Source organism: Sorex araneus, chromosome 2 (genome assembly GCF_027595985.1).
Source record: "Sorex araneus isolate mSorAra2 chromosome 2, mSorAra2.pri, whole genome shotgun sequence".
Taxonomy (NCBI): Eukaryota; Metazoa; Chordata; class Mammalia; order Eulipotyphla; family Soricidae; genus Sorex; species Sorex araneus.
In genome coordinates this window covers 143,945,536-143,973,442 of record NC_073303.1, presented here as the reverse complement: position 1 = coordinate 143,973,442, position 27,907 = coordinate 143,945,536, and the positions used below count along the sequence as shown (strand labels likewise).

Genomic DNA, 27,907 nt, shown 5'->3' with positions numbered 1-27,907 from the left:
TACTGCAGGACAGTCAGGGAAAACTGCTGCTCAACTTAACACACTGGAGTTAATGTGAAATAATAAGCAAAACCAGAAAACAGGAATTTGTCATGAACAAATAGCAAGATAAAACTCAGGGCAGAATTCACATGTAAAGGTACTGTGTCTTCTGCTTGACAGAATTTAAAGCAATAGTTGGAACAATGTTAAATGAAATCAGAATAACAATGGACAAATGATGGGATTTATTACAAGGCCAGAGAAATTAGTTAACACTATCAAACGGAAAATAATATACACTATAAAAATATATTAGTGGATCCAGAGAGATAGTACAGTATTTTAGTATATGGTCCCCTGAGAACCTCTGAGGAATGAATACTGAGCACAGAGCCAGAAGTAAGCCTAAATACCACCAGGTGTGACATAAGACAATATAATTTTTTCTGCTTTTTGGGTCACAACCAGCAATGCACAGGGGTTATTCCTGGTTCTGCACTCAGGAATTACTCCGGTGGTGCCCAGGGGACCATATGAGATGCTGGGAATCGAACCCAGGTAGGCCGTGTGCAAGGAAAATGCTGTACCCACTGTCCTATTGCTCCAGTCCTCGACAATATAAATTTTAAAAAATAATATGTAATAGTCAAATTAAAAATTGCAAGATAAAAAAAGAGTTGTTAGAAGAAATGAGTTGACAGTGTGGTTGTGGAATTAACCAAACTGAGCAATAGGAAAATGTAACTGTAAAATATGAGAACAATGTACAAACTCTATATTCAGAAAATAAATTTCTACTTTACAGAGATATCAGAGAGAAAAAAACAGGCCAAAAGATATTTTTTAAAGAAATGGTGCTCAATAGTGAACCCATTTTGGGAAAGGAAGTAAACACCTAAATACTATCCAAAGATTTCCAAACAAAATGAAAACAAGCAGACATCCACCAAAACATAATATGATCAAAGAATTAACCTTTACAGATTTTTAAAAAATATTGTAAACAATAGAAATAGATAAATCCATGTACAAAGAACCCCTCAGCTGTTATATACTAACTTTTCCCCAGAAACTATTCAAGACAAAAGAGAATGGCACACAATATTCAAAGCCTTCAAATAAAGGACTTTAAAATAATAGTATGCTATTCTATCATACTAAAAATTATGATAGGTGAAAGACTAAATGTTTACAGAAAAAATAAAGCAATTCATCACTATCAAGTCAGTCTTCAAGAAAAATTAAGTGGTCTTATAAACATAAAAAGACCTCACATCATCGAGTAGAAAAATACCAAAACTATACAAAAACAGGGTTTGTGGGGTGGGGATATAATGGCTAAATTGTGGATCACTGAGATGACTGTGACATTAATTCAGTGAATAGGCCATACACATGAAATTTACATAAAAATCCAGGGCAATCTGAAACAAAGAGGAATGAAACCTTTAAGAAACTGAGGAGAGAACTTAAACATAGCGTGAGAAGATGAGTATAGAGTATAAGAGCTCATAAAAAAATAATTATAAATGATAACATATCCTTATACTTCAGTAATTATCTCAAATGTTAATGATTTGAAATCACCAATTGAAGGGCATAGATGGCAGAATAAATAAAAAAGTAGCACTGTAGCACTGTAGTCCTATTGTTCATCAATTTGCTCGAGCGGGCAACAGTAACCTCCATTGTGAGACTTGTTGTTACTGTTTTTGGCATATCGTTTTTGACTCTGCTGTGCCAGTGGGATTCTCTCGGTAGCTTGCTGGGTTCTCCTAGAGGGATGGAGGAATCGAACCTAGGTCGGCCACATGCGAGGCAAATGCCCTACCTGCTGTGCTAAATAAAATAGTAAAACTCAAATTTTTGCTGCCTACAGGAAATGCACTATAGACTTTACTATAAACATGGGCTCTAAATTTAAGGGTGTGTGAGGAGAATATTATAAGGAAATGGTAACTTTCTAAAGGCAGGGACCAGCAGGATAGCTCACTGGACTAGAGTATATGCTTTGCATTCGGGTTCAATCTCCAGCTCTACCTGACGTCTAAGTACTGCCAAGAGCAGCTCCTGACCATCACTGGATGTGGCCCCCTAATGCCTCTGGTACTGCACAAGCATCCCTTTTCTATCCAACATTGTTATATGCGGCCCTCACAACTAACAAAATAGGAAGGTGCAACCATACGACAACTAATATTTACTCTTTTAAAAAGGCATTAAGAAATAGGGAAAGATTTATAAGATGATTAAGGGGTTAAGACAATAAGATTTTTATTTCTTTTTCTTTTGTTTGCTTTTTTGTTTTGTTTTACAGCACACTCCATCATGTTCAGGGTGGAATAACTCAGGAATCACTCAGGAATTCTGAGCGATTCAGAAATAGCTCCTGGAAGTGCACTGGGAACTATATGAGATGTCAGGGATCAAAAATGGGTTGGCTACGTGCAGGGCATTTACCTTACCCACTGTACTGTTGCTCTGTCCCCGAAGATTTCACTTCTAGGTGCGGTGAGTTGGGTGACATCTGGCTGTGCTCAGGGTTTATTCCTGATGCTTTGCTTAGGAATTGTCCCTGGCTTGGTTCAGAACCCATATATCATGCTGGGGATCCAATAGTGGTTGACCACATGAAAGCTCTCCTCTTAACCCATGTGCTGTTTCTCCATTCCCAAGATTTTTCATTTATTAATAAGTATTTGGATCTTGGCCGTTGATAGGGTTACACGGTGCGGGGGGCAGTTTGTGGGTGTGACTGCCTAGCTGGAAAAAGGGGGATCTAGGTGGAGGAGGCCGAATCCCAATCTGAGCAAGCTTGGAGATCTCAGCCCTGGGTCCCACCTACCTGGGTTCCCCTGCTGGTTCCTTCATGCCTGAGGCTACTCCGAGCGTGTGTAGAGTGGTCTTGAGCAAGGCTGTGGCTGGGTTCTGGAGGTCTTTGGCTGTTGGGCTCTGCTTGGGACAGGGAGGGAAACTCAACCCGCCCCCTTCTGAAGGGCCCCGGTGAAGATAGCCAGGTGTGGGGGCAGGAGACTCTGTCTTTCATTTATTAATATGTATTTAATAAAGAAGGAACACAAAAATATATTAAACAAATAAATATCAATAAGAGTTTTAGTGACAGAGCCACAGTATATCAGGTAAGGCCTTTGCCTTGTATTGCCGACCCAGATTACATCCCAGACACCATATATGATATACTAAGTAGCAACAGAAGTTATCCCTGAGCACAGAGTCAGGAGTAATCACTGAGTACAGCCAGGTGTCTCCCCCCCAAAAAAAATTATAGTGATGACAATTTAATAATAATAACAGATTATAACATGATTTACAACTATAGATATCAGCAAAACCTAACAGTGAATAAGGGGATAAAAAACACAAATGATGAGCTAGAACAAAGAAGGTTAGTAGATATTTATGACATGCTTCACCCCCAAACAGTAGGATTTACATTCTTTTCAAATGGCATACAGAACTTCTCAAAGAGAGAACATATGCTGGGACACAAAACAAGTGCCAATAAAGTAAGTTGTGAAGATTGACATCATAGCAGATTCTTTTTCTGACCACAATGCTACAAAATTAGAACTAAATCACAAGAAGAATTTAGAAAAACCTCAAACATGTGGAGACTAAACAACATGTTTCTCAGGAACCACTGAATCAATGAAGAAATTAAAGAATAAATTAAAAAGTACCTGATGACAAAGAAAAATGAAAACACAAGCTATTAGAACCAAAGAGAGAACAAAATGGTGCTAAAGAAATTTAATAATGATAAGCATTGATAAATAAATAAGAAAAATCACAAATACAAAACTTAAAACAGGCAGAGAACAATAGATAAAACCAAAAATTAATCATTAAAACAATAAAAGTTAGGGTATAAGTGAATAAAATAGAAATAAAAATTATTAAAAAAAATGAAAATAAGTGCCAGTTATTTGAAAAATAAATAAAACTGATAAACTTTTAAGAAGACTCGTAATGAAGAAAAACATTAACAAAAAGAAATAAAAGAAGAGAAGGCACACCAAATGCCAGAGAAAAATTAAAAATTATGAGACTATTACGAATATCTAATAAACATATTTTATAGCCTAGAATAAATGGATAGTATATTTATTTAAATACATATTACCAAGACTAAAATAAGAATTTTAATTATATACATAATATTATTGTAGAATGAATCATAAGATATTTTAACTATCATGCCACTGCAATAGAGATTCCTCTTTCAGGTTGACTCATTCTGTGAAGTGTTTTCTATTGCCAAAATCAAGTTGAGCCTGAACCTTTGCCAACTCAAATATAAATATTTAAATAATTTTCACCAGAGTCAGAAAATACAGTTGACACTTCTTCAGATAAGGGTTGATTTTATATATTTAAGATATATATGGTACAGTTTAAAAAATCTGTAAATTATTAAGAGTATTGTTACAGCTCAAACTGCAAATATGTTTTAATATCTGGCATTTACCTAGAATAAGTAATCCATTTGTTCATTCAATAAATATTTACCAAGCATTTACTCTGTTCTAGGTACTATATAGGATTTACTTTCTTCTAAGTACAGCTACAGAAAGCAGATGTCTGCTCTCATGAAGAAAATCATTAAAAAATAGATGGATACTTGTTACAATAATTGAGGCCATAAGCTGTGAAAAAGAAAAAAATCAATTACCAATAATAAGTTATTCATGAAATGAATTTCAACAAATCTTACATAAGACTGTGAAGGTTTCAGAACTTTTTCTGTAGAGAGTGGCTAGTGATAAAAGTGAGATAAAAATGATCAGTATAGTAGGGCTGGAGAAATAGTTCAGGGGTATGGTGCTTGCCATGCAAGAGACTGATATGGATTCAAAACAGCATTCCATAGTTCCCTGAGTCCCACTAGGAGTAATTCTTAAGACAGGAACTATACCTGAGTATTGCCAGGTGATCCATGTCCCAAAATATATGGATCAATATAGGGTCAGAGTAGGGAGGGTGCTTGTCTTGCACATAATGGACTCAAGTTTGATCACTATCACCTATTTTGTTGAGGGATTTTTATCATAAATGCATGTTGGATTTTGTCCAAGGCTTCCTCTATCTTCAAGTTCATATGGTTTCTACCTGTACAATTAGGCTACTATGGCTATTGTGTTTGTGTTCTTTGGTTCTTTCAGTTCATTTTGGATGGAATCTGTTCTCTGAATCAGTTCTTTGAGCTGGTCGAATATCTCATCTGGTGATTACTTAATTTCATTGGCCAGTGTTTGCTTAATTTTGATTGCCAGTGTAGTAAGTGTTGACTTCAGGTCCTCATTGACCAGGTTGAGGTTTTAGTGGGCTTGAGGATTTGCCTGGGTTTCTATCTCTCTCTGAAACAGCAGCTGGTTTCCTTAGTTTCCCCAGTATTCCTTAAGTTTTAATGGGTTAATGTTGGTGGCTTAGATTCCCAGTTACTTATGAACTGATATGTTCAATTGTTTATGCAAGAAAGCTGCTGATCATATCTCTGCTTTTCAGATATTTTCCATTTATTGCGTAGTGCTATTGGACTATGACAGAATGCTTTTGATCTAGTGATTTCATTTAGCTGACTGAGATATATGACTGTATAAGGTCAGTGAAGTATGGTTGTTGCATACACTGGCTTCAGAATGAAGAGTGGGTTCAGTAATAATCTTATATAGATGCCAGTGCATCCATCCACAGGTCCCAGGTACATGGTGTTCTGTCTGGAGCCTGGCTATGAGGAGAGGGAGCAGAGGGGTAGACTCCCAATGCCCCAAAGCATACACTTGGGGGTAGTAATTTTATTATTTTAATTTTTATTTATCACTTTTTTACTGGGTAGTGGCTTGTTTTTGAACAATGGAACCATTTTTAGTGTTGTAGCGCTTATTAGCTTATACAACAGTTTCACAAAAACAAAAAGAAAGGGAGGAAGAAAGGAGGATCTCAAGTGGGTGTGCTGAGATAAAGATAAAATATTAACACCAGTCTCATTACAGAACTTTAAAAACCTTTTGTTTTTTTGTTGTATTGGAATAGACTAAACCTGGTTAACTAACCTGGATGACATTGAGATTGTTTTTAATTCATCATTATTCACCCAACTTACCATTATAAGGAACCTCTTTTAATTGTCAAGGTAACTTTCCACAATGATAAATTTAGTTAACTATTTTAAATATCAGAAACACAGGATGTTTAGGATAATAGTAAGGAAATATGTTTTAAGTGGTGATATGTTGAGAAACTTAAGCTATTGATTTCTGAATAGGTAATGTTACAAAATTTTATAAAGTTATTGAATCTCCCACACTCACTTAAGTGTTGAAAATGCTCAAGGGTGTACTAGATATGACTCTGTATCATTTTGGAAATCTCTCATGACTTAATGGTTGGCAATATATAATCAATTACTGTTGCTGTAGCACTGCACTGTAGCACTGTCATCCTGTTGTTAATCAATTTGCTCGAGCGGGCACCAGTAACATCCCATTGTGAGACTTGTTGTTACTGTTTTAGACATATCAAATACACCATGGGTAGCTTGCCAGGCTCTGCAATGTGGGCGGGATACTCTCGGTAGCTTGCTAGGCTCTTGCTATTTCCAGAAATTTTAAGATTGGTCATCAGAAATCACGTGTTTAAATTCTGTAGTTTTAATTGTTTTTCTTTCTTTTTCTTTTCTTTCTTTTTGTTTTTGTTTTGGGCACACCAACTGTGATCAAGGCTTATTACTGACTGTATTCAGAGGCCACTCATGGTGGTGTTCAGGGAACAAAATATTTTTTTCTGAGTATTGAAGCCAGATTATCTGTCTGCATGCAAGGTGAATACCTTCCCTCTTTCTGCCCTAGAATCTTAATTTTTGCAATGGCCCATTTTTCTTTTCTTTCCTTTTATTTTACTTTTATTGAATCACTATGAGATAGAGCATTACATATTTTTTAATGCTTGCATTTCAGTCATACAATGTTCTAACACCCATCCCTCCACCAGTGCAATTTTCCAGCACAGTGTCCCCAGTTTCCCTCCCAACCCTTCAAGCTACCTCCCAATTCCATTCTGCCTCTATAGCAAGCATCTCTTTTCTCTTTCTCATTCTTTCTCTCAAGTTAGGCATTATGGTCTGTGATACAAATGCTGAAAGGTTATGAATGACCCATGTTTCTTGTTATTATTACCAAAAATGGAGTATATATCTATTTGACTAGTATTATAACAGAACATATGCATGGGAAAATAGTTTTTCTAACTAATTTTATGATATTAACATACAAATAACTGCTGATAAAATTACTATACTGGGGAAGTATATTTCTAGGTCTATACTACATCGGAATCTTTAAAACCAGTGTCTAAGGAAGTAAAAAGGAAATACAGCAAGCAGTATTTTTCTTTATATATTCTGTTTACTGAAAAAATAGAAAACCAGAATATTAAAAAGTAAAGAGAAATAATGTGTGCTAGAAATGAGCTTTAAATATTAAAAAGAAACTTAGCATAACTAAACACTAACATTTCGGCTCCACATAAAGATACTTGCCTGAATTCTTAAATACACTATTATATATGCCTTTGTCTATTCCTGGAATATTCTTTCCTTCCCTATTTTCTTGGCAAGGTCCCATTCATCCTTGAGCTCTCCATATAAGCTTCCCTCAGGGGTGCTTTGCTGGCTTTGCAGATTTCGCTATATGGCCCTGTTTTATTATTTTATTGAATGCTATAATTTTCCTTCATACTGTATAAATCCAATTAAGTGGTTATTCATGCAATTATTAGTTTAATGCCCTGCTTTCTTGGTGAACTATAAGCTTCATTTGTTCAGGGACCATGTCTGTACTTGCTCTTTATTCTGTCCTTTGAAAGGGTAAGCACTCTATAATTTTTTTTTGCCAAGTAAAGAAATTGTAAGATGGAGATAAGATTAATCTGAATATAGTTCTGTGCTTATAGATAGTATATTTTAAAACCAATATGATTAAGACATCAATGTGTAAAGATAGCACAATCTGTATTTCTCTTGTCTTGTAAAGAAAAGAATGGAAACAATGAAATACAAATAAAACATAAATAAATGAATAGAACAGATAGAATAATAATTTTTACTAATATTGCCACTCTGTGGTCAATAATTTTTACCTCCAAAGAATACTGGTTTGTTTCTTTCATATTCATATAAAATAATGATAGATTTACAGAACGTTTTGGAAGGTCCATAAAGAAAACCCCAGGAAAAGAAAGTCCTAAAACTAACAACATAAATGATATACTTTTTTGTGTGAAATGTGACATCAACTTATTATAATATGATTATGGATAGTAGTTACTCAGAGAATGAATGCCTGGAATCCAACTTAAAGTGACACCTTGCAAACCTCCCAAACACATGCAGTGAAAGTTTAGGATGGACATATTAATAATTGGTTAAGTTATAAATTTAGAAGTAGAAAAGATGGGTCTCTATTACTAATGCAGTTGAAGAGCAAGAAATCAAACTTGGAAATTAATTAAGATAATCTGCGAACAAGTGATTTAAACCCAACACCCAATGAGAAATGGGGTTTCACACTCCTTGGAGTTTTCTTAGCTCCTCTCAGCACAATGTTTTTCTATATACTAAATATTTCTAAGTGAGATATCTAAATTCTGCTATGTCATGTCTGTTTTATGACTTGGACAAGATAATTGAACAGAAGCTACTAAGCTGTCTTCAGCCTCAAGGGCTAAATCTTCAGTTTGTCTTTTGCAAATACAGGTATAGAAAGTTACCAAGGCTGTAAGATATTTTTGTAAAAATGAAATGCATAAAAACATTCTCTGTAACTTTAAGCAATCCTGACACCACATGATTCACACTTGAGAAAGGGATTTCCTTTGGAATACAAGGAAAATGATTTAGAAAGAAACATTAAATGAGGAGCAGCATTGGCCACTGAAGGAGATAAAACACTCTATAGAAAAGTCATGTGATAATATAATTGACCTCTGAGAACTACAAGATAGTTGGATAACATTGGGTTGTCCTTGCTCCTTTTGCAGGGAGCTTAGATTTATTGAGTTAGTCCTATAACAGTGCTCCTGAGGCATACCCAATTCCATCAGGCACTAATAATCTTATCTTGCTTTACTCTTTCCTTTGCATGGTTTAGCAATGTCCTTTTTTGTATAGACACAGGAAGACAATTTATGCTATTCTTTGTAACATGGGTGTTAACAGACTCCATAATAATATTTACTTCTCGGCATCCATATTTACTTGACTTAAGCCTCAGTTTCCCTTAGTTCCTAGCACTCCAAAAGCAGGGTCCTGAAGAAGGAACTGTGTGGATTCAGGGCAAGCTCTAAGCTACCATGGCATTGAAAGGGGACAAGCTAACCACCACAAGTATAATTAGTTAAGAGCATGGTCATGATACAAACTCTGTCATGATCCAAAAAGAAGTAACTGAATAAGGACCCTGCTGGGATTAAGAATGACTAACCTGGCCTGAGGACTGTGGTCTGGAATATATATAGTGAGATGTCCCCAGGAAAAGCCAACCTTTAAGCTTAATATATCTCTTACTGTGTTCATAAAAAAATGACTATAAATATCATAAGAAGTAAATTTACTGTGATTGTTTAAATGGATTACTAGCTGAGGAAAGGAGAAAGCAATACACCCTAGATGGAATCCCTCCCTTGAGCAGATTTCCCTAGTAATCTGGAGACCTGAACCCTCAGATGAGATTGTATCCTTGAGATTGTATCCTAGAACTTCCCCTGAAGGTGGCTTTATGTGTGTTTGTTATTATGACATTGTTTAACCCCATCTATGTGTACTCCACCCTTCATGATTGGTATATAACTATGTGTAAGGCAAAAGAGGGACAAGAAGAAGAGGACTTTGAAGACTAGGTTGATGAAACTATGATAACTGGGAGACTGCAACCAAAACTACAACTACTATTATGCTGTAAGAGATACCAGACTACATACACTGGGGAAGAGAAAGAAATAACAACTACCAACCATCCCAGGGCCCTGCTTCTTTGTTCCCCAGTCCTTCATCCATCTGTTGCCTTGAGCCAGCCACCCAACAGCCACTTGTGCCCACGCTTTCTCTTGAAAACTCACACAGGATTATGAAAGTATAACTTAATTAAGATAGAAAATAGGTCACCTTTAATTAAAACACATGTCACACGTCATTTAACTATATAGAACAACTGAAAAGGAGAAAAAGAAAAGAAATCATAAATATAAGAAAGGTAAACCTGGGTATGAAGAGATAATGTGGGGCTTGGTGTTTGCCTTGCATGCAGCCAACCTGGGTTCCATCCCTGGCACTGCATATTGCCCTTCAAGTACTTCCAGGTGTGATCCCTGAGCACTGAGCCAGAAGAAATAAGTCCTGAGCACAGCAGGTATGCTCACACAACCCCTACCGCCCCTCAGGTAAAAAGAGGAAAAAAAATAAGGCATCAATGGCTTCTCCAAGATAAGTAGATATTTTGATTTTGTATCAATCCATGAAAGATTCACTGCTCTCTAATTTCCCTCTTTAAAAACATTTGCTGGTGATTTTAGATGTCAAAATGAAGAGAAAAGAAAATGATCCAACTGAAAATTAATGAAAAAGAACTGAGTGAAAGGTAATAGATATTCTTTATTTTCTAAAAATATATCTTGCACCCTTTTCCTTCCCCTGGCTGTGCTTTCAAATGACAAGTAATCAGGTACCTGTGAATCTTCCTGGCATCTTCCCCTTTCAGGGCTCCTGGGCCCTGTGGGGTCGAGCTAATTACAGGTACATTTCCTCTGTAAGACAGTCACACTCTGTCCTGTTGAAGGTACAATTAATAATTGAACAAAGCCAGCTTGGATTTTTTTTTCCTCACTTGGCTAAGGCTTGCAGGCAGCTTTGCTGTCACACAGGGAGCAGATTCTCTTCTTTGGGCATATTTAAGAAAGCATTCATGTTATGGGTTGAAAGGAATCATCTCCTGTTTCCAAATTTTGAAAAAGAAGGGGGAAAAAAACCCATAACCTCTCCCCCACCCAAAGTCTAGTTTTCTTTATAGAACTGAGAAAATCAGATTTTCTCTCCTGTTATCAGGAATATGATTATGATCAGGTGGCTATTTAGGTCAGGTGTAAAAGAGATGAAAGTGTAGTCTTGGGAATTAATACCCATTGTAAGGAAGAATTGGAGTCTGTCTTTGAGTCTCTGAATGCAGCAGGGAACTAGTTTTGCCTGTACCAGAATAGAATTTGACCCACAGAGAGATACTAGAGGATTAGAGAAGAATAAAGTTCTTTCCCTTGAGGCATCTCTGGTAACGTGATAGAGGATGCCCCCAAATCCCATGAGGTATATCCAGGTCCTGAGTCCCAAGCAGTGAACCTTGTCCTGTGCCCTAAGCCTAACTCTGGTCCAGAGATCTCTAATCTTTTCTGTTAAAGGTCAGCTAGAAAATATTTTAACAAGCCATCTCTATTACTCTAGATTGCTGTTTTAGACCCAAAACAGTCTTTGACATTATATAAATGAATTATTAAAGCTGGACTTTAATTACATTTTATTTATGGGCACTGATATTTGAATGTTCAACATCTGTGGCATATCAACAATGGAAAAATTTGTTCCAACCATTTCTTGAATCCCCCTCCCCCGAGTAATTTAACAATTTGAAAGCAATTCTTAGCATGTAGGCAACACAAATCAGGACAGAATGAATTTAGCACACACATGTAGTGTGATTACACACCTTTAATTTGATTATAAAACTGATTCTCAGCTAATCTGGCAATAAATAGGGTTGTTTCTCTGAGTGTACATAAATTCTGCTTTTTCTCAAGAGAATATGGTCTCACTTCTTCTCTTTTGTAACCATAAGTTAGACGGTGCCTATTCAGGACTTAAATCAGATATACATTAAGATTAGAAAGTTTATTAGTTAACGAAGCAGATCTAAACTTCTTATCCAAGTATGGAGAAGCTCTAAACTAAATGTCTCAGAGATTTTTAGAATTTAAACTATAAAATAAAATTTATCTTTGGGTTTGTAACAGTAATATTATATTCTTAAACACAAATAAAAACTCAACTATTTTTCAATAAACATAAAATATTTTCTTTTAAAATAATGCAGATAATTTATTGATATAACTTGAATATAATTTATCTTCTTTCCATCTTCTGTTCTTTACTAGTACTTGTTACACACAGAATTATTATAAACTATATTTTGTGTAGACATCTAAGTTTATTATAAAAGATAATATAATATAAAGACACTAAAAAGATGAGATAAAGTTATTATAATTTGCTTAAATTCTATTTTATAAAGGTATAATTTTTAATGATTTTTTAATGTTTTTTATGTAATGGCTATAAATTTGATTCTGCTTTTCTGATGTCAGCATATTAATTTTCATATATAAATTATATGTTAATATATAAAATTACTTATTTAATTCATTAGAAAGAAAATTTAGAAAAAGAAAATTGAGAATTGGAAAACCGATTCCTCAAATGACCACTTCAAAAGGATACTAATAAAATAAAAAATTCTCAAAAACTTTATTGCAATAAATGTAATGACTTTAGATGATCTCTGATAAAATCTTAAATGTTTCAATAACTTTTATACTAAACAGTCATTCAGTAAATGTAAATCTATTTGAGTCATGAATAAGTGGTGTGCAAATGAAGAATACTACAATTCCATGTAATCTTTGGAGGTTTAATTTAATTGAAGATAATTGTGTATGATATCTAGGGGTTCACACTTTAGACAATCCTCCATAAATTTTTTTCTATGTGAAGTAAAAAATGGGACTGATAGGAAATGAGTTTGAGGTTGATTTTCAAAGTGCCTCATTATAACTTATATATTACCAGTAAATGACAAAGCAATATGTATTAATCATAAGCATGATTTGGAGTGGAATTTCAAGAAATACACTTTTAATAAGTAAAGTTACTTAAATAAGAGACAATTCCAGGGAGTGAAGAGATATAGCAGGTAAGGTGCTTGCCCTGTACTCAGCCGGCTGGATTTAATTTCTGGCACCACATACCCTGAACCTCAACAGAGTGAGCAAGAAGTAATTCCTAAGTGCACAGCCAGAAGTAAGGCTTAAGCATTGTCAAGTGTGGCCCCAAAACTGGGGGGGGGAGCAAGACAGACAGACAGAGAGACAGACAGAAGCAGAAAGGATTCCATTGTTGGACCAAATTTCAACTGAAAAATTAATTTGAGAACTAACATAAAAAAACCCATATTTCCACCCCATCAAATATAGAGATTTTTAAAAAACACTATAAGTAAATAATACCCTGACTTTTTAAGTATATCTCTGGTTATTCATGCCTGTTTAGCTATACATATTTTCATGGTACACATACCAAAATAAAATTTTTTTACAAAACTTCTAGAAGCATAAAGAAAACAAGAAATATCATACATAAAGAAGTTAAGAGTTGGAGAATACCCAAAAATAATCATATTGGAATAATAACTAGTGCAGATACATATTTCTAAAAAAAATTCTTTGAAAAAAATAGAAGGCCAATCATTCACAAATATAGTGCCATTTGTGAAAATAAGTGACGGCATATTAAAAAAAACTACAGAGCAGTGAGTGTATATGAAGTATATATCATTCCAAAATAATTGGTGAAATATTTAAATGAAGTTTTAAAAGAAGCAGAGTATTAGAACATGACTGTTAGAATGACGGTAGGTAGGGGAAAGGGAGGATTCAGAAGACATTCCTGGGAAATTAGTTTCTGGTTTTTACTGATCCAGCTTCAATAATAGACCCTAATGACTCCATACAGTTTAGTCCATAATACCTTTACATAGTTCCTTATTAAGAGCGAGATATCAGAAGTCACCAATTTTATATTATTCCTGATTGTTCACAAAGTGTTACAATAGCATATTAGCTTCTAATATGTAACACTTCTAATACTAGGTATTAGAAGACTATAATTAAAGGCAATGATAAACAAAAGAAATACAAAGATCTACATAAACTAAACCATTAAAGCATTGCTCCTAGGCAATTAACTTTCAAACAAAAATGCATTTTAGACATAGTATTAAGTCTTTTGTTACTTTGGAGAGTTGTTCTAATGAGAAGTAAATAAAATCTGTATCTGTAGACATTATTGAGAATTTATAGAGATAGATCCACAAAAAATCACTTGGTAAATCCTAAATTAATCCTCTACCACCATGAGCTTTTTAATAACAAGCTATAAGCTTGACTTTGGGATTCAGTGAAATCTCAATAGCATGAAGACATGTGTGTAAAAATATGTGTATCCTGCAACTGCAGGTTGCTTACCAGTCGGTGTAAGGTGTCTCCAGGTTATAACAGGCTCAGGGCGGCCATTTGCCATGCAAACCAGGGTCACGTTGCTGCCCTCATTCACAGTGACATCCGAGGAGATGTTAGAGATCTTTGGTGGAACTGGAAAGACAAAGCAAGTAGAATGTGTAATAATATCAATATAAGGAAATGTGTTCCATTGATCTATGTATGTATATGTGGAAATTTTGAGTTAAGTGCTTTTACAACTAAGTGACTTGATCTTGTACTGAGTCAAGCTGCCTTGTAACTTCCTTTAAAATTCAGAAACCAGATGAAAAGTGCAGGTCTTACAATAGCTCCTGATGCCACAGAGTGTTACCCAAACATATCTCCCAGCCCTTCCCCCAAATAAAGAAAAACATGAGTTTCACTACAAAGTGTAAATAGCCTCATTATGACCAAGTGTTGTAAAAACACAAAAGGGGCCAGAGAGATAAGGCAGTGGATAAGGCGCTCACCATGCACATGGCCAACCAAGGTTCAATCCCTGGCATCCAATATGGATACCAATACACCATCAGGAGAGATTCCTAAATTCAGAGCCAAGAGTAACCCCTGAGCATTGCTGGGTGTGGCTCCATCCAAAAAAAAGAACACAAGATAGTATATAAACACAAGATATTACACAAATGATGTACTCTACAGTTTACAAACTGAATGAATGAAGACTATGTCACAGTGTGGTAGGCGTTATATTAAAATATTATATATTTATTCACATTATAAAATATCTTTATAAAATATACATTTGTTTGTAATTGTTATTTATAAGTATCATAGTTGTATTTTATTAGAATGGGTATAATTTGGATATTAAAGAGTACATACACTTATAGATATTAATAATAAACATTTAGGGGCTGGAGCTATAGTATAGCAGGTAGGGATTTGCCTTGCACGCGGCCAACCCGGATTTGATTCCTAGCATCCCATATGGTCCCCTGAGCACTGCCAGGAGTATTTACTGAGTGCAGAGCTAGGAGTAACCCCTGTGCATCACTGAGTGAGACCCAAAAAGCAAAAACAAAACAAAACAAAAAATCATTTATTTGTCACAGCACTGCCTACATTATTTCCTTATGCTTGTGTAATATGTATGTATCTTTTCTCCAAATAACGGGAAATGAAAAGCAATAATCTAGTATGACTTGTTTTTGTTTTGCTATTAACATACCGAGTAAGGTAGCTAGGGAGCTACTTTATGTGTCAGGGGTGCATGCGAGGCCCCTCGTTTGACATCTCGTTTGACACCGAATGACACTCCCCATTCTACACACACCACCTGATGTAGTCTAGGTCATCTCTGAGCACTACCTGAATGACTCTGGTGGCGACCAGCATGGCTAGGCCTAAGAGACACATGGCATCACTGTGCCCTAGCATTGAAGACTTGTTGGCTGAATGTTGCTGGGAGTAGTCCTCAATTTGCCTCCACCCTTGCCTCAGACAAATGAATCCATTATATACAGTTGTGATTTCCCATAAATATATATGGTAAAACATAAAGGCAATTGGTACCTCTTAATGTAGCCATATATGTAATCCCTTGTTTAACCTACAATAGCATGCTTCTAAATATCATCTTGGTGTGTGACAGAAATGATGTACTCTACTGTTTACAAACTGAATGACTGAAGACTATGTATGTCACAGTGCTGTAGACATTATATTAAAATATTATATATTTATTCACATATAAAATATCTTTATAAAATATACATCTGTTTAAAATTTTTATTTATAAGTATATTTATTAAAGGTATACATTATAAAATATGATTACTTCTAGCACCACCACCACCACCACCATTAACAATTATAGCTAACCTAAACATTTACCCATGTAAGACCCTATGTATAAGACAATATGACAGTGATCTCAATACCCTTTAATATAAGGATAGTATTTGTAAGTAACCTACTAACTTGGTACACTGAGGTATAGATGGGATTAGATGAAAAGAAAATAGATTTGAATCTAGGCTGACTCCAGTGCACATGTTCTTAAGCACTACTTCAAAGAAACTTAATCTTTACAATCCAGGATACCAGATGGTTGAAAATGACTAAAATTACTTTTTGGTGATGTGAGAAATGAGTCCCCAGGGGCTAGCTGTATTGCTGTCTGGCTTCCTTCATTATTGTTCAGGATGGCAACATAAGATCTCATATTGGTAAGCTTAAGTGGGAAGTGAATTACTTACAAACTTGATCATCTTAGAGGTTATATACTGATTAAAAGAGCAGGACTTTTTGTTTGACGGCAATTTTTCATTCTTATTTTCTTAATTTTCAGTTGCTTATGTTATTCCCGAGAAAGGATGTCAAGAAGTGGGAAGATGACAAGAGAGCATGAAGAAGTCCAAAAAGAAAATGTTCTGAATTTTCAGATTTGTCTAGTATATTAGGGACTCTGTAATCACACATAAATTTTCTGCTCATCGTTGTAGCTGTTTGATAACGATATGATCTCTGCAGATATCTGCTCGGATATGCTGATGGTGCTTGGGCAACTTACCAGGATAGAGTATCAGGATGATTCCTATTACTTGAACCATTCCCTACACAATATTAACTGATAACACCTCTTGGTTGGAATCATTGAATCCAAATTAAACTCAGTGGTTGGTATTCACAAAGTTCACTCCCACTAATTAGCTACTTCTTTGTAGAGTTAACATTACCTTCTTATCTTCAGGATTAAGGATTATTTTCATGTACTCATACTCAAATTTGCAATATAGTCTTCCAGTTTTAAAAAATGAAAACATTAAAGCTTATACTCATTTTATAAGTAAGAACATGAAATACAAGAAGGAGCAATGTTTTGTTAAGGGCAAGTCTATAAGAAATATGGCAAAGTTTAGAATGCAGTTATCATGTTGTTTATTTATTCTTTCATTTAATATTCACAGTTTCTAACATCCTTCTGAGGTAACATATATCCCAAACATCTAAAAATAAATAAAACATTTCCAAATCGCAGAGAACAAATCTCCAGTGGTCGAGTTCACGGAAAATTGTTACCTATGATAAAATTTATTCATATTTCTGATTTTTGTAAGAGGCATATATAGAAATGACTTTGCTTTTACATGGCATGAATGTTAACCCTCTTGTTCAATGTTACATAAATAGTAATAAAGCTGAGAATAAAATATACAGTAAATGATTTCAGGGATGATTTATTCACCAAACCATATTGTTTCTCTTCATCAAGAACAATATACTGAAATCCAAGATCTTAAATACTGGAGATATAGAAAGTGTGCTGAACAATTAGAAATTTAATCATGTTGCTATTGTAACCCATCTTCTTATGATTCATTAAATCAGAATCTGAATAACTATCAAAATCTATTTTTTCCTTATATTGAAATGTGAGTATTGTGTAACCTGATAAGTTTCATTGCCTGTAAAATCAATTCAGGTACCAGAGAGGTAGAACACAGGTTAAGGCATAAGCCTTGGATGTGACAGGTGCTGGTTCAATGTCTGGTACCACATAGTCGTCAGTATTGTTGGGACATCCTTTGAGACCCCTGAGCACCTTGAGAATGGCCCTGGGAATCCAGTACCATAGGGCGTAGGTAGCATTTAGACTGCCCTAAGGCTCAGTTGACTGAAAAATTACTGGAAAGGGTCCTAAGGTACTCGGGGCATCACATGGAAGACCCCCAGAAAACAATATTAATAAATAATAAATTAATTGAATAAAACCCCAATTCAATATGGCTTGGTTGGTTATCTATGACCGACCTTTCCTTGGTCAGATAGTTCATGCACCCTATAAGTTTCATCATGTAGTCAGATCAAATTACTTTTGGTTCTAAATTTACTCCATAATTTTAAACATTCTATGCATTTCCCCTTATTTTACTTTACTGTTTTAATTTATATATAAGTTATTTATATATTTGCATTTATGTTTATTTTACTGTTTTTATTTCTATATGAATCACTTATATAAAATTGATTTACATTTATTATATATTTTTCACTTAGGCACTATGATTTACAAAGTTGTTAATAGAGTTTCAGGATGCAAGTCACTGTCATGGTCACTGTCATCCTATTGCTCATAGATTTGTTTGAACGGGCACCAGTAACGTCTCTCATTGTGAGACTTATTGTTACTGTTTTGGGCATATCCAATACGCCACGGGTAGCTTGCCAGGCTCTGCCTTGTGGGCGCGATACTCTCGGTAGCTTGCCAGGCTCTCCAAGAGGGGCGAAGGAATCAAACATGAGTCAGCTGCGTGAAAGGCGAACGCACTACAGCTGTGCTATTGCTATAAATTTAATACACACCATATACATTATATAATATATTTTAAATCTAAATCTATGATTCTATAATAGATCATATATAAATCTATTATAGATTCATAGATTTATAATTTAAATATATCTACATATATTTAGATTTTATATTTATTTTAGATTTTATACTAAGGGAGGTGGCTCATACCTAAATGTATTCATGGTTGACTGCTGGCACTGTAGTCAGGGTTGAATCCTGGCAATGCTCAGGGGACCATCTATGGATCCAGGGATTAAATGTCATTTGACCATATGCAAAACAAGTGTCTTACCAGTTCTAACACTGTATATTTCAGCTCTCTATGTGGTTATCCCCTTCACTCCTTTATGTTTCAGCTTATTAACTTGTATTCACATTTTTTCCTGGGAAACTGTCCTGTCATCCTCTACCTACTTCTACTTGCTTCCAATATGATATGAAAAAAGTATACTCATTCTATTTTTTCACACCAATGTTAATATTTCTCTACATTAGTCTTGAATCATAATTGTTGTATTACTTATTTATGCTCATCACACAACTAGAGAGGACTTTTTTTGACCCTTGCATCATACAGAGCTCGCTACTTGGAATATTGTAGGTTTTCAATAACTATATTTTAAAAAAATGATGCTTCTCCTTATCTATTTTTTCTGAGTTTAAGAAGTTATCTCATTGAATATTTATCAGAATGAAGAATAATTTTAATTAAATTAAATTTAATTTTAAACATGTCACCAATATTTGTTTAACTATCCCTTTTGTCATCTATTTCAACATAAGCTCCTTTGACTCGATGAAGAAAGTTAAACAGGGGAAATACAATTACATTTTTCAGGACTATAGAAAAGTATTATAAATTCAAAATCTACCACTTCCTTAGTTAAGAACTCTTAGGTCTTGACTTCTAGTTATCTTTTCTAAGAGAGCCACTTGTGGGCACACACATGTTGGTGTGTGGAGTTTAATAAGTCCAATTTTTCTCTAGTAATTGATGGAGCTCATATTCATCATTACTAATAAGATTAAGCACAATTCAAAGATTTTATTCTATCACGTTTAGAAATCATCATAAATATTTAGGAAGTAAATATTCAAACTCATTATCACTGCCATTTTATAGATTTGGACATAGGGAACAAAAATAGGTAAAAGTTACAAAGTCAATGAATAATAGCTCAGACCAAGATCTTCCTTATTTCCTCAATACGAGTTATTTTGAACATTGCAGTAACAGTGGACTAGTGAAACATAAGTATTTCACAGTCCTCTAAGGCAGAAACTAGATGTGTAATTTATGATAGTATTTTGTAACTATGTTTTAAAATCTCAATGAAATTAAAGGGTAACACTGTCACTGTCTGTCATTGATTTGTTCTAGTGGGCACCAGTAACGTCTCTCACTGTGAGACTTGTTGTTACTGTTTTTGGCATATCCAATATGCCATGGGTAGCTTGCCAGGCTCTGCCATGTGGGCGCAATACTCTCAGTAGCTTGCTGGGCTCTCCGAGAGGGGCGAAGGAATCGAACATGGGTGGGTCACATGAAAGGTGAACGCCCTATCACTGTGCTATCTCTCCACTTTTTAATTTTTATTACTTATTTATTTCTCACAGGCTGTGCAGAGGAGCCCTGGAGCCCCTTATAGTGGTATTTGCCCAGGTCAGTCATGGCCCAAGGGCCACCATAGTTTTCACATGCTAGGTATATCCTACAGCAAGCTTTATAGCCCCTAAAATGAACATTTTATCCAGGCATACAAAGTGTTAACAGCTATCTAATTTTTGTTGATCAGCAGATAATTTCTGTGACTAGTGTCAGCCCATTGATGTGTATTGAAACCTCTGCTTGATGACATTCATATTTTGCAAAAGTTGTTCCAAATACTATTTTTGTTCTCAGCAAGGATGAATACTTAAGAAATGCTGTTTAACATGTGACTTTATTTGCTTCATTAAAAATAAGTTGTTTATATCTCTGTAATGTAGCTTTAGGTTCAATTCTTGAGTCACCTCAGTCTTTGTTTTTGTTTCTTCCTGGACTATTCCCTAACAATTACAATTCATAGGATATCAGTGTGATTTATTATATTTTTCTAAGTGTAATCCATGAATTATTTATTCAATGTTTTCAACCTATTCAATTTCAGTGATCTCTCCAATTTGTCTCGGTTATTTTGTTTCCCTTTATAATTAATGAGAGATCCTTATTCCATAGGGAACTGACTTTTTAGACTCATGTTTTTAGCAACTTCCCAAATTTCTTGCCTAACTTCTAATTTTGCTTATTGCCAGTTTGTCTCTTAGAAGTTTTATTTTTTTTAATTTTTTAAAAAATTTTTATTGAATCACCATGTGAAAGTTACAAAGTTCTCAGGTTTATGTCTCGGTTATACAATATTCAAACACCCATCCCTTCACCAGTGCCCATATTCCACCACCAAAAACCCCAGTATACCCCCCCGCCCCCGCGCCCTCACCCCCAACTGTATAACTAATGAATTTCACTTCATTTTCTCTTTACCTTGATTAGGTTCCATATTTCAACACAAAACTCACTATTGTTATTGGAGTTTCCCCCCAAGAAAGACAGCCCTACTACCAAGGAAGCATTTGATAATTAGTTTTCCATTGCTGAGAATGAAGAGATATGTAGCCCCACTGCTCCAAGTACAGAACTCTTTTTCTTTTCCTTTTTCCTTTTCCTTTTTTTTCCCCCTCATCCCCCTTCCCACGCCTCATAGTATGGTGGACGCCATGCTGCGTTTCTCCCTAAAAATGGGAAACAACCAGGAAAGAGGGATATTTCCTTTTCTCGGCCGGTGTGGGGCTGTTGCTTAGTTCACAGTCCAGAGAAGTGGCTGCTACTTTAATAACCTTCAATATTTCAACAAAAACTCACTGTTATTATTTGGAGATTTCCCCCCAGTCAGACTTGTTAAAAAGGAACCGTTTCACATTGCTGACAATTATAGATGTTAAGTCATGTGGACGCTGCTGCGTCCGCGTGGTTTTGGATTTCTGTATAAAGTCCAGGGAAAATTCTGCCAGAAATTGCATAGCTCAGCTCACAGTCCCAGTGCATTGCTGTAAGAAGTCTCTGGAATCAAAGTCTTTAGGCGCAGAGGGTCAGTTTCACTCTCAGCAGCTCCGAATTTATCTGGGCCGAGGGCGTGCCGGGTACACCCACTTCCCATGATTCCCTAGGAGCCCCAAGTGTAAAAATCGTATACCTCTGGGTTAGGAGTCTTAGAAGATGGCTCCTGCCATGTGGATGCTGCTGTTGCTGCCTTTTCCGTGCAGGAAGACAGGGTGGGGAGGAAAGATCCACCCCTGGGCAGCACGGAGTTGTAGCCCAGTTCACAGTCCCAGTGCATTGCTATTAGAAGCTGTGCTGGGTGCCCGAATGTGTTAGGTGTCTGGAATCAAAGTCTTTAGGCGCAGAGGGACCTAGAAGTTTTATTTTTATTTTAATTTTGTTGTTAGTTTTTCTTTTATGGTATCTTACTCTGATTCAGTGCATACAAAGTTCTTTACTAATGAAATTAGTTAAATATTTACTTAGTTAAATACATACATATATACATATATATGTATACACACACATATACATATGGGGCCCCTCGAAGGGGATGGGTTGCCTTTTCCTCCCTATCCCAAACAGAGCCCCACCAGTCGAAAACCTTAAGAACCCAGCCACAGCCATGCTCAAGATCACTCCCCACATGCTTGGACGAGCCTCATGCATGAAGGAACTGACAGAGGAACCCAGCTATGTGGGACCTGTGCTGAGATCTCCAGGCCTGCTCAGATTAGGACTGGGCCTCCTCCACCCAGATCCCCAGTTTTCCAGTAGCTTGGCAGCCACACCCACAAACTGTCCCTGTGCCATGTAATCTTATCAACGGTCAAGATGCAGAGACTATAAAACAAAACTCCTGGAAGAGAGTGATGCTGTTTTTCCTGGAGCATGTGGCCACATTCATGGCCTCGCGACCTCTGATACTCTAGCCCAGTGACATACCGAAAGCAGCACACATGTGTTTGGTTTTAACATACTTGCTTATATTCTCTTATATAAGCAAGAGTCTGGAGGCAAGATGGCACCGATGCCGCCCAAACCCCTCGTGTTCTCTGGAAACTGGCTCACCAATCTTGCCTTAGAGAAAGTGTGGCTCAGCACGCAGTCATGGAACTCTACACGTGATCCCTGTTGTGTGATTTCTGATGGACATCACTGCTGTTTTGCAAAATTTGGACAAAATGGTGTTGGTGGGGCATGATAAAACCATGACAGTGGCCGCAACATTGCCAAATGCGCCAGCTGGACATAGAGCCATGGTGAGAGTGCGCACAGTGCCTCATCCACTGTAGGGTGCTGTCAGCCAACCACCGGGTGACCTGGGATTCAGCACCAGACCAGCACAGACCTGGCACAGACCCTCTGCAATAGAGTCCTGCTCTGCCAGCTGCTCAACAACCTCTGGGCGCACTCCATCAACCTCAGGGAGATCAACCTGATGTCCCAGGTGCTACTCAGAGATGCAGACAGGTGTGTGTTTATCAGTGTGCAGATCGTTACAATATGCCAGTCAACCAAAAACTTACATTCAGTAAACATGTAATACCTGTAAAGGCTATTAGAGACCACCCCAAAAGCCTTGATCCCTCTCAGAGAGCTCGGCAAGCTACCGAGAATTTCCCCCCAGCACAGCAGAGCCTGGCATGCTACCCGTGTCATACTTGATATGCCAAAAGCAGTAACAATGATGGTCCTCTTCCCCTGACCCTGAAAGAGCCCCCAATACGCCATTCAGCTAAACTAGCACATGACAGGGAAAATGGAGACATTACTGGTGCCCACTCGAGCAAATCAGTGAACAATGGGATGACAGTGATGCAGTGATAGACATGTATGTGCCCATTTAATTTAGATCTATCTAAAGTGTTTTAACTTCTCAAACCTGACATTCTCTCATCTACTGGACTCTTTAAACATTTAACATTTAGAGTTGAGCTATGACATGCTTTTTTGTTTTTTGCTTCTGATATAATTTTTAGCAATAAAAATGTGCATATCATTTTGCTTTTCAGAATTACCCTAGAGAGCACCATCAACATTTCCAGAGATATCTGTCTGGAAGCATATAAATATAATTTTTACTTTTCATGTCAAGTAATCCTTGCAAAATATTTTAAAATGTCAATTATGTTTGAAGGCCCAATCTATTATTATGTTTTATCAATTTCAAAATTATTTGCTTATCTGATAGACATAAACTAAAAGCATTCAGTGTAAACATACTTTAGTTATCCTTTCAGAACATTTGAAAGATTAATTATCATGGGAAACAACAGTTGTCAGTTGATAAAAATAATTATAAATGAATATGGTATATCTGATAGTTCTAACTTTATAGTCTAAATTAATGAATAGATTCAATTATTTCATTGAAATGAACATTAACTTGGTGTTAAGTTGGATATTATGCATTTTTAGCATAAATTGAATGGCAGTTTCTCAAATGATGCTTACAAATACATGTATTTCATCAGTTGAGCAATAGAGCAGCATTAAATAGAGTTATGGCATAGTTTGACTCTGTTACCCATGACTTTTTTGTCCTGCTTTGTAGGATAACATGGGCTTTGTCCTTTTAGCCTTGCCTCAGGGAACTTAGTTTACTTTAAAGCAATGTCCTTTCTGTATGGACACAGGAAGACAGTTAGTGTTATGCTTTGTAACTTGGGAGCCAATTGACTTCAATAATATTTATTCCTGGGCATCTGCTTTCTCAACTCAGTTGCCCTTAGTTCCTAGCACGCTAAAATCAGGGTCCCGACGGGGGACAGAATGGACCCAGGGCAAGCTGTGAGCTATCCTGGCATCAAAATGGGCCAGGCAAAAGTGCCACAATACTCAATTATAAGTTGAGAGCATGGTCATAGACAAATGCTATCATGATCCAAAAGTAACGACGAGACTAGGACCCTGCTGGGGTTAGGAATACTAACCTGGCCTGAGGACTGTGGTCTGGAATATATAGTGAATGTTCTCAGGAAGAACCAAATTTTAAGTCTGATATAACTCTTACTGTGCTCATCCAAAATGACATTGCTAGAAATATTTGAAGTAAATTTACTATAACTATTTAAGTGGATTGCTAGCTGAGGAAGGAAGAAAATGACACACCTGACACACCCTTGTTTGGACCCCACCCTTGAAGGAATCTCCTAGTAATCTCCTTAGATGAGATTTTGTTAATCTGGAGAAATGGTATTACCCTTCTTTTTTGATTTGTTAATGTTCAACCCACCATTGTGTTACCACCCTATGTAATTTGCTATATAAACTAAGACTGTGGGAGAAGACGGGGGAGACAGAAGAAGAGAGGGGAGACAGAAGAAGAAGACAGGGCAGACAGAAGAAGAAGACAGGGCAGGCAGAAGAAAAAGACAGAAGAGACAGGGAAGACACACACTAGAGGACACAGGAGAAGCACAGCGGCACATACAGAAGCAGAGCACAAGGAGGAGCCATCCCAATCTGGTCCACACAGCGGCTCGAGAACACCAAACTTGAGAAGAGCGTGCGAGAGAGAACTTCCCCGAGTGCCCGAGGACAACAGAACAACAACACATATCGTCTCCCCCTCCCCCACGCGCCGCCTTTGTGAAGTTTAACACTGCCTCATCCTTTTATTTAATTTATTTACATGCTTTCTTTATCAAGTCTCCAGGATCTGTCGTGACTTTTGTGGGCCTAGAGCTCCTTGCATGTATTTGTATAGTTATAATTTTTCCTTATTTTATGTGACATATAACTAACATTATATAAGTGTGAGTAAAAGTAGAACTTTAGGCAGCATCTGGAACACAAGTGGAATGTTTTGATTGTGCAAATGATGAAATATGTTTTTGATAAGACATTTTGGCCTTCCATTGGGAAAAATCACCTTTCACCTACCACTTTTGGTCTGTTGGAACTGTCAATAATTGCCTCTTTTCCTTGGCTAAGGAATGGTCATATCACTTCAACTCAGACTCATCCTGCCACCCCAGTAATTGGTTTTTAAAAATATGGTCAAGATAGAAGAAAGTGTATTCAACATGTGGTATGTCATATTATTGGTCCCACTTCTCCATTTCTCCCATTTTCTATTTTGTTTGTAATGCACAAACTCTCCTCACAGCACAGCATATATTTTTTCAACCCTGGACCATATTACTTATTTTGTTCAAATATTGGCATAAAGTACACAAGTAGAGTCTTGAAACCTGTCATTAAATTGAGCTCAATTGATTCAACTGAGCCTGTTGGTCTCAGGAAGACTGTGAAAGATGGCAAATAAGATTGCCAAATAGAAAATAACAGGTTATCCAGTTAATTAGGAAACTATAAGATGAAAACTACATTTTTAGTGTAATAGTGTTGCAAACATTGCATGGGATATATGCATATGAAATATTTGTTACTTAAATTTTAAACTCGATAGATAAATATTTTATAATCTTACTTAATGAATATGATGACCTTAGGAGAAATTCACCTGTTTTAAGTATATCCTTGATCTGCTGATTTTCAGGCATATAAAAAGTAAACAATTGTGAGTTTCCATGGTAAAAGTGCACAGGGGATGTGAGTGTTCGGTGACTGAGAGCCGCCTCCAAGGCCGGATGACATGACTGTGACAGCAGACAAAGGACCGGGGAAATGGAGAAACTGGAAGTGGCCCATTGAGGCTGGTCGGTAGTCAGTTTATTTCTCTCTCCTCCCTAGTGTAGTCTGGTCTCTCCCCTCAAAGTGCAATCATAGTTGTAATTTTGGTAGTTGTCCCAGTCATCATAGTTCCATAATCCTAATTTCTTCATAGACCTTAAAGTCCTCTCTTTCATTATTTCTTCTTCCTTGTCATGTCCTAGTCCCATTGTCCTCTATGTATAGTCATCATCACCATCTAATCCTCCTTCTAGTCCTCACAGTCCCAAAGTTCCAAAGTCTCAGTTCTCATCCTCTTTCTATTCATCGATTTTCTAGTCCTCTCTTACCCTGGGGACATCTGTTATATATTCCAAACCACAGTCCTCAGGCCAGGTTAATCATTCCTAACCCCAGCACGGTCCTTATTCAGTTGCTTCTTTTTGGGTCATTACAGTTTGTTCCATGACCATTCTCTGAACTTATTATACTTACGGTGCTTAGCTTGTCCCTAATTCAATGCCAGGGTAGCTTAGAGCTTGCCCTGAGTCCATCCAGTCCTTTCGTCGGGACCTTGCTTTTAGAGCACTAGGAACTAAGGGCAACTGAGGCTTGAGGCAAGTAAATATGGATGCCCAGGAGTAAATATTATTTTGGAGTCCATTAACTCCCATGTTACAGAGCATAGCATGAACTGTCTTCCTGTGTCTATACAAAAAGGACATTGCTAAACCATGCAAAGGAAAGAGAAAAGCAAGATAGGATTATTAGTGCTTGATGGAATTGGGTGTACCTCAGAGGCACTGTTGTGGGAGTGGCTCAATAAAACTATGCTCCCTTTGGGAGGAGCAAGGAAAACCCAATATTATCCAACAAACAATGATTATTGTTTTCTTTTCTTCAATTTTGAAGTGATTTGTTCAGCAACAAGAGTTACCTAATATATATCATAAAAAGACATCCACAAGAAAAGATTTCTTTTTCACTAATGTCTACAACTCACATCCCTAGGTATCCTTCACTTACAAACTTTCCAAGACAATAAGTATTTTTGTTTTTTCTTTAATTCTGTAAGATAGTTCATATAGTTCATATTATCATCTTCAATGATATCTACTTCCATATCTTCTTCTAATGATTCACCTCATTTTGTTTATATAAAATTAGCAAGTCAATTCCTGTTTTCTTAAAACAAATAATTCTGAATATTTTAAACTGAGAAATATTAATAATAATAAACAGAAAATATAAAAAAGGATCAATTCCAGCTATCTGTCACTAAACACTTTTGAGGTTTCCACACAACTGTGTTAGCTGTATACTTAGTATTGGTTTTTATCAGTCATAAGTAAGATAGTTCATGTAATTCTGTCTACAAATGTTTCAGTGTATTTAACTTTGATCACTAACTGACCAGCCTGTATATAAGAAAAATGATGAATGACAGAGAAAGGGGAACAAATGGTCATTTGGCAGGTTTCCCTAACCTCAAATAATGCCTTATTTCACGTGTACCCAATTCTAAATGGTATTCAAAA

General features: G+C 36.3%; 1 protein-coding gene across 2 annotated transcripts in view; it reads right to left on the bottom strand.

The window, feature by feature from the left end:
• Positions 1 to 27,907, bottom strand: part of LSAMP (limbic system associated membrane protein) — a 755,031-nt gene that overhangs the window by 256,842 nt on the left and 470,282 nt on the right. For both annotated transcript variants that reach the window (XM_055127103.1, XM_004606705.2), the window contains exon 3: positions 14,341 to 14,466. In XM_055127103.1, the coding sequence (XP_054983078.1) occupies positions 14,341 to 14,466 (126 nt within the window). The remainder of the gene's footprint in view (positions 1 to 14,340; positions 14,467 to 27,907) is intronic.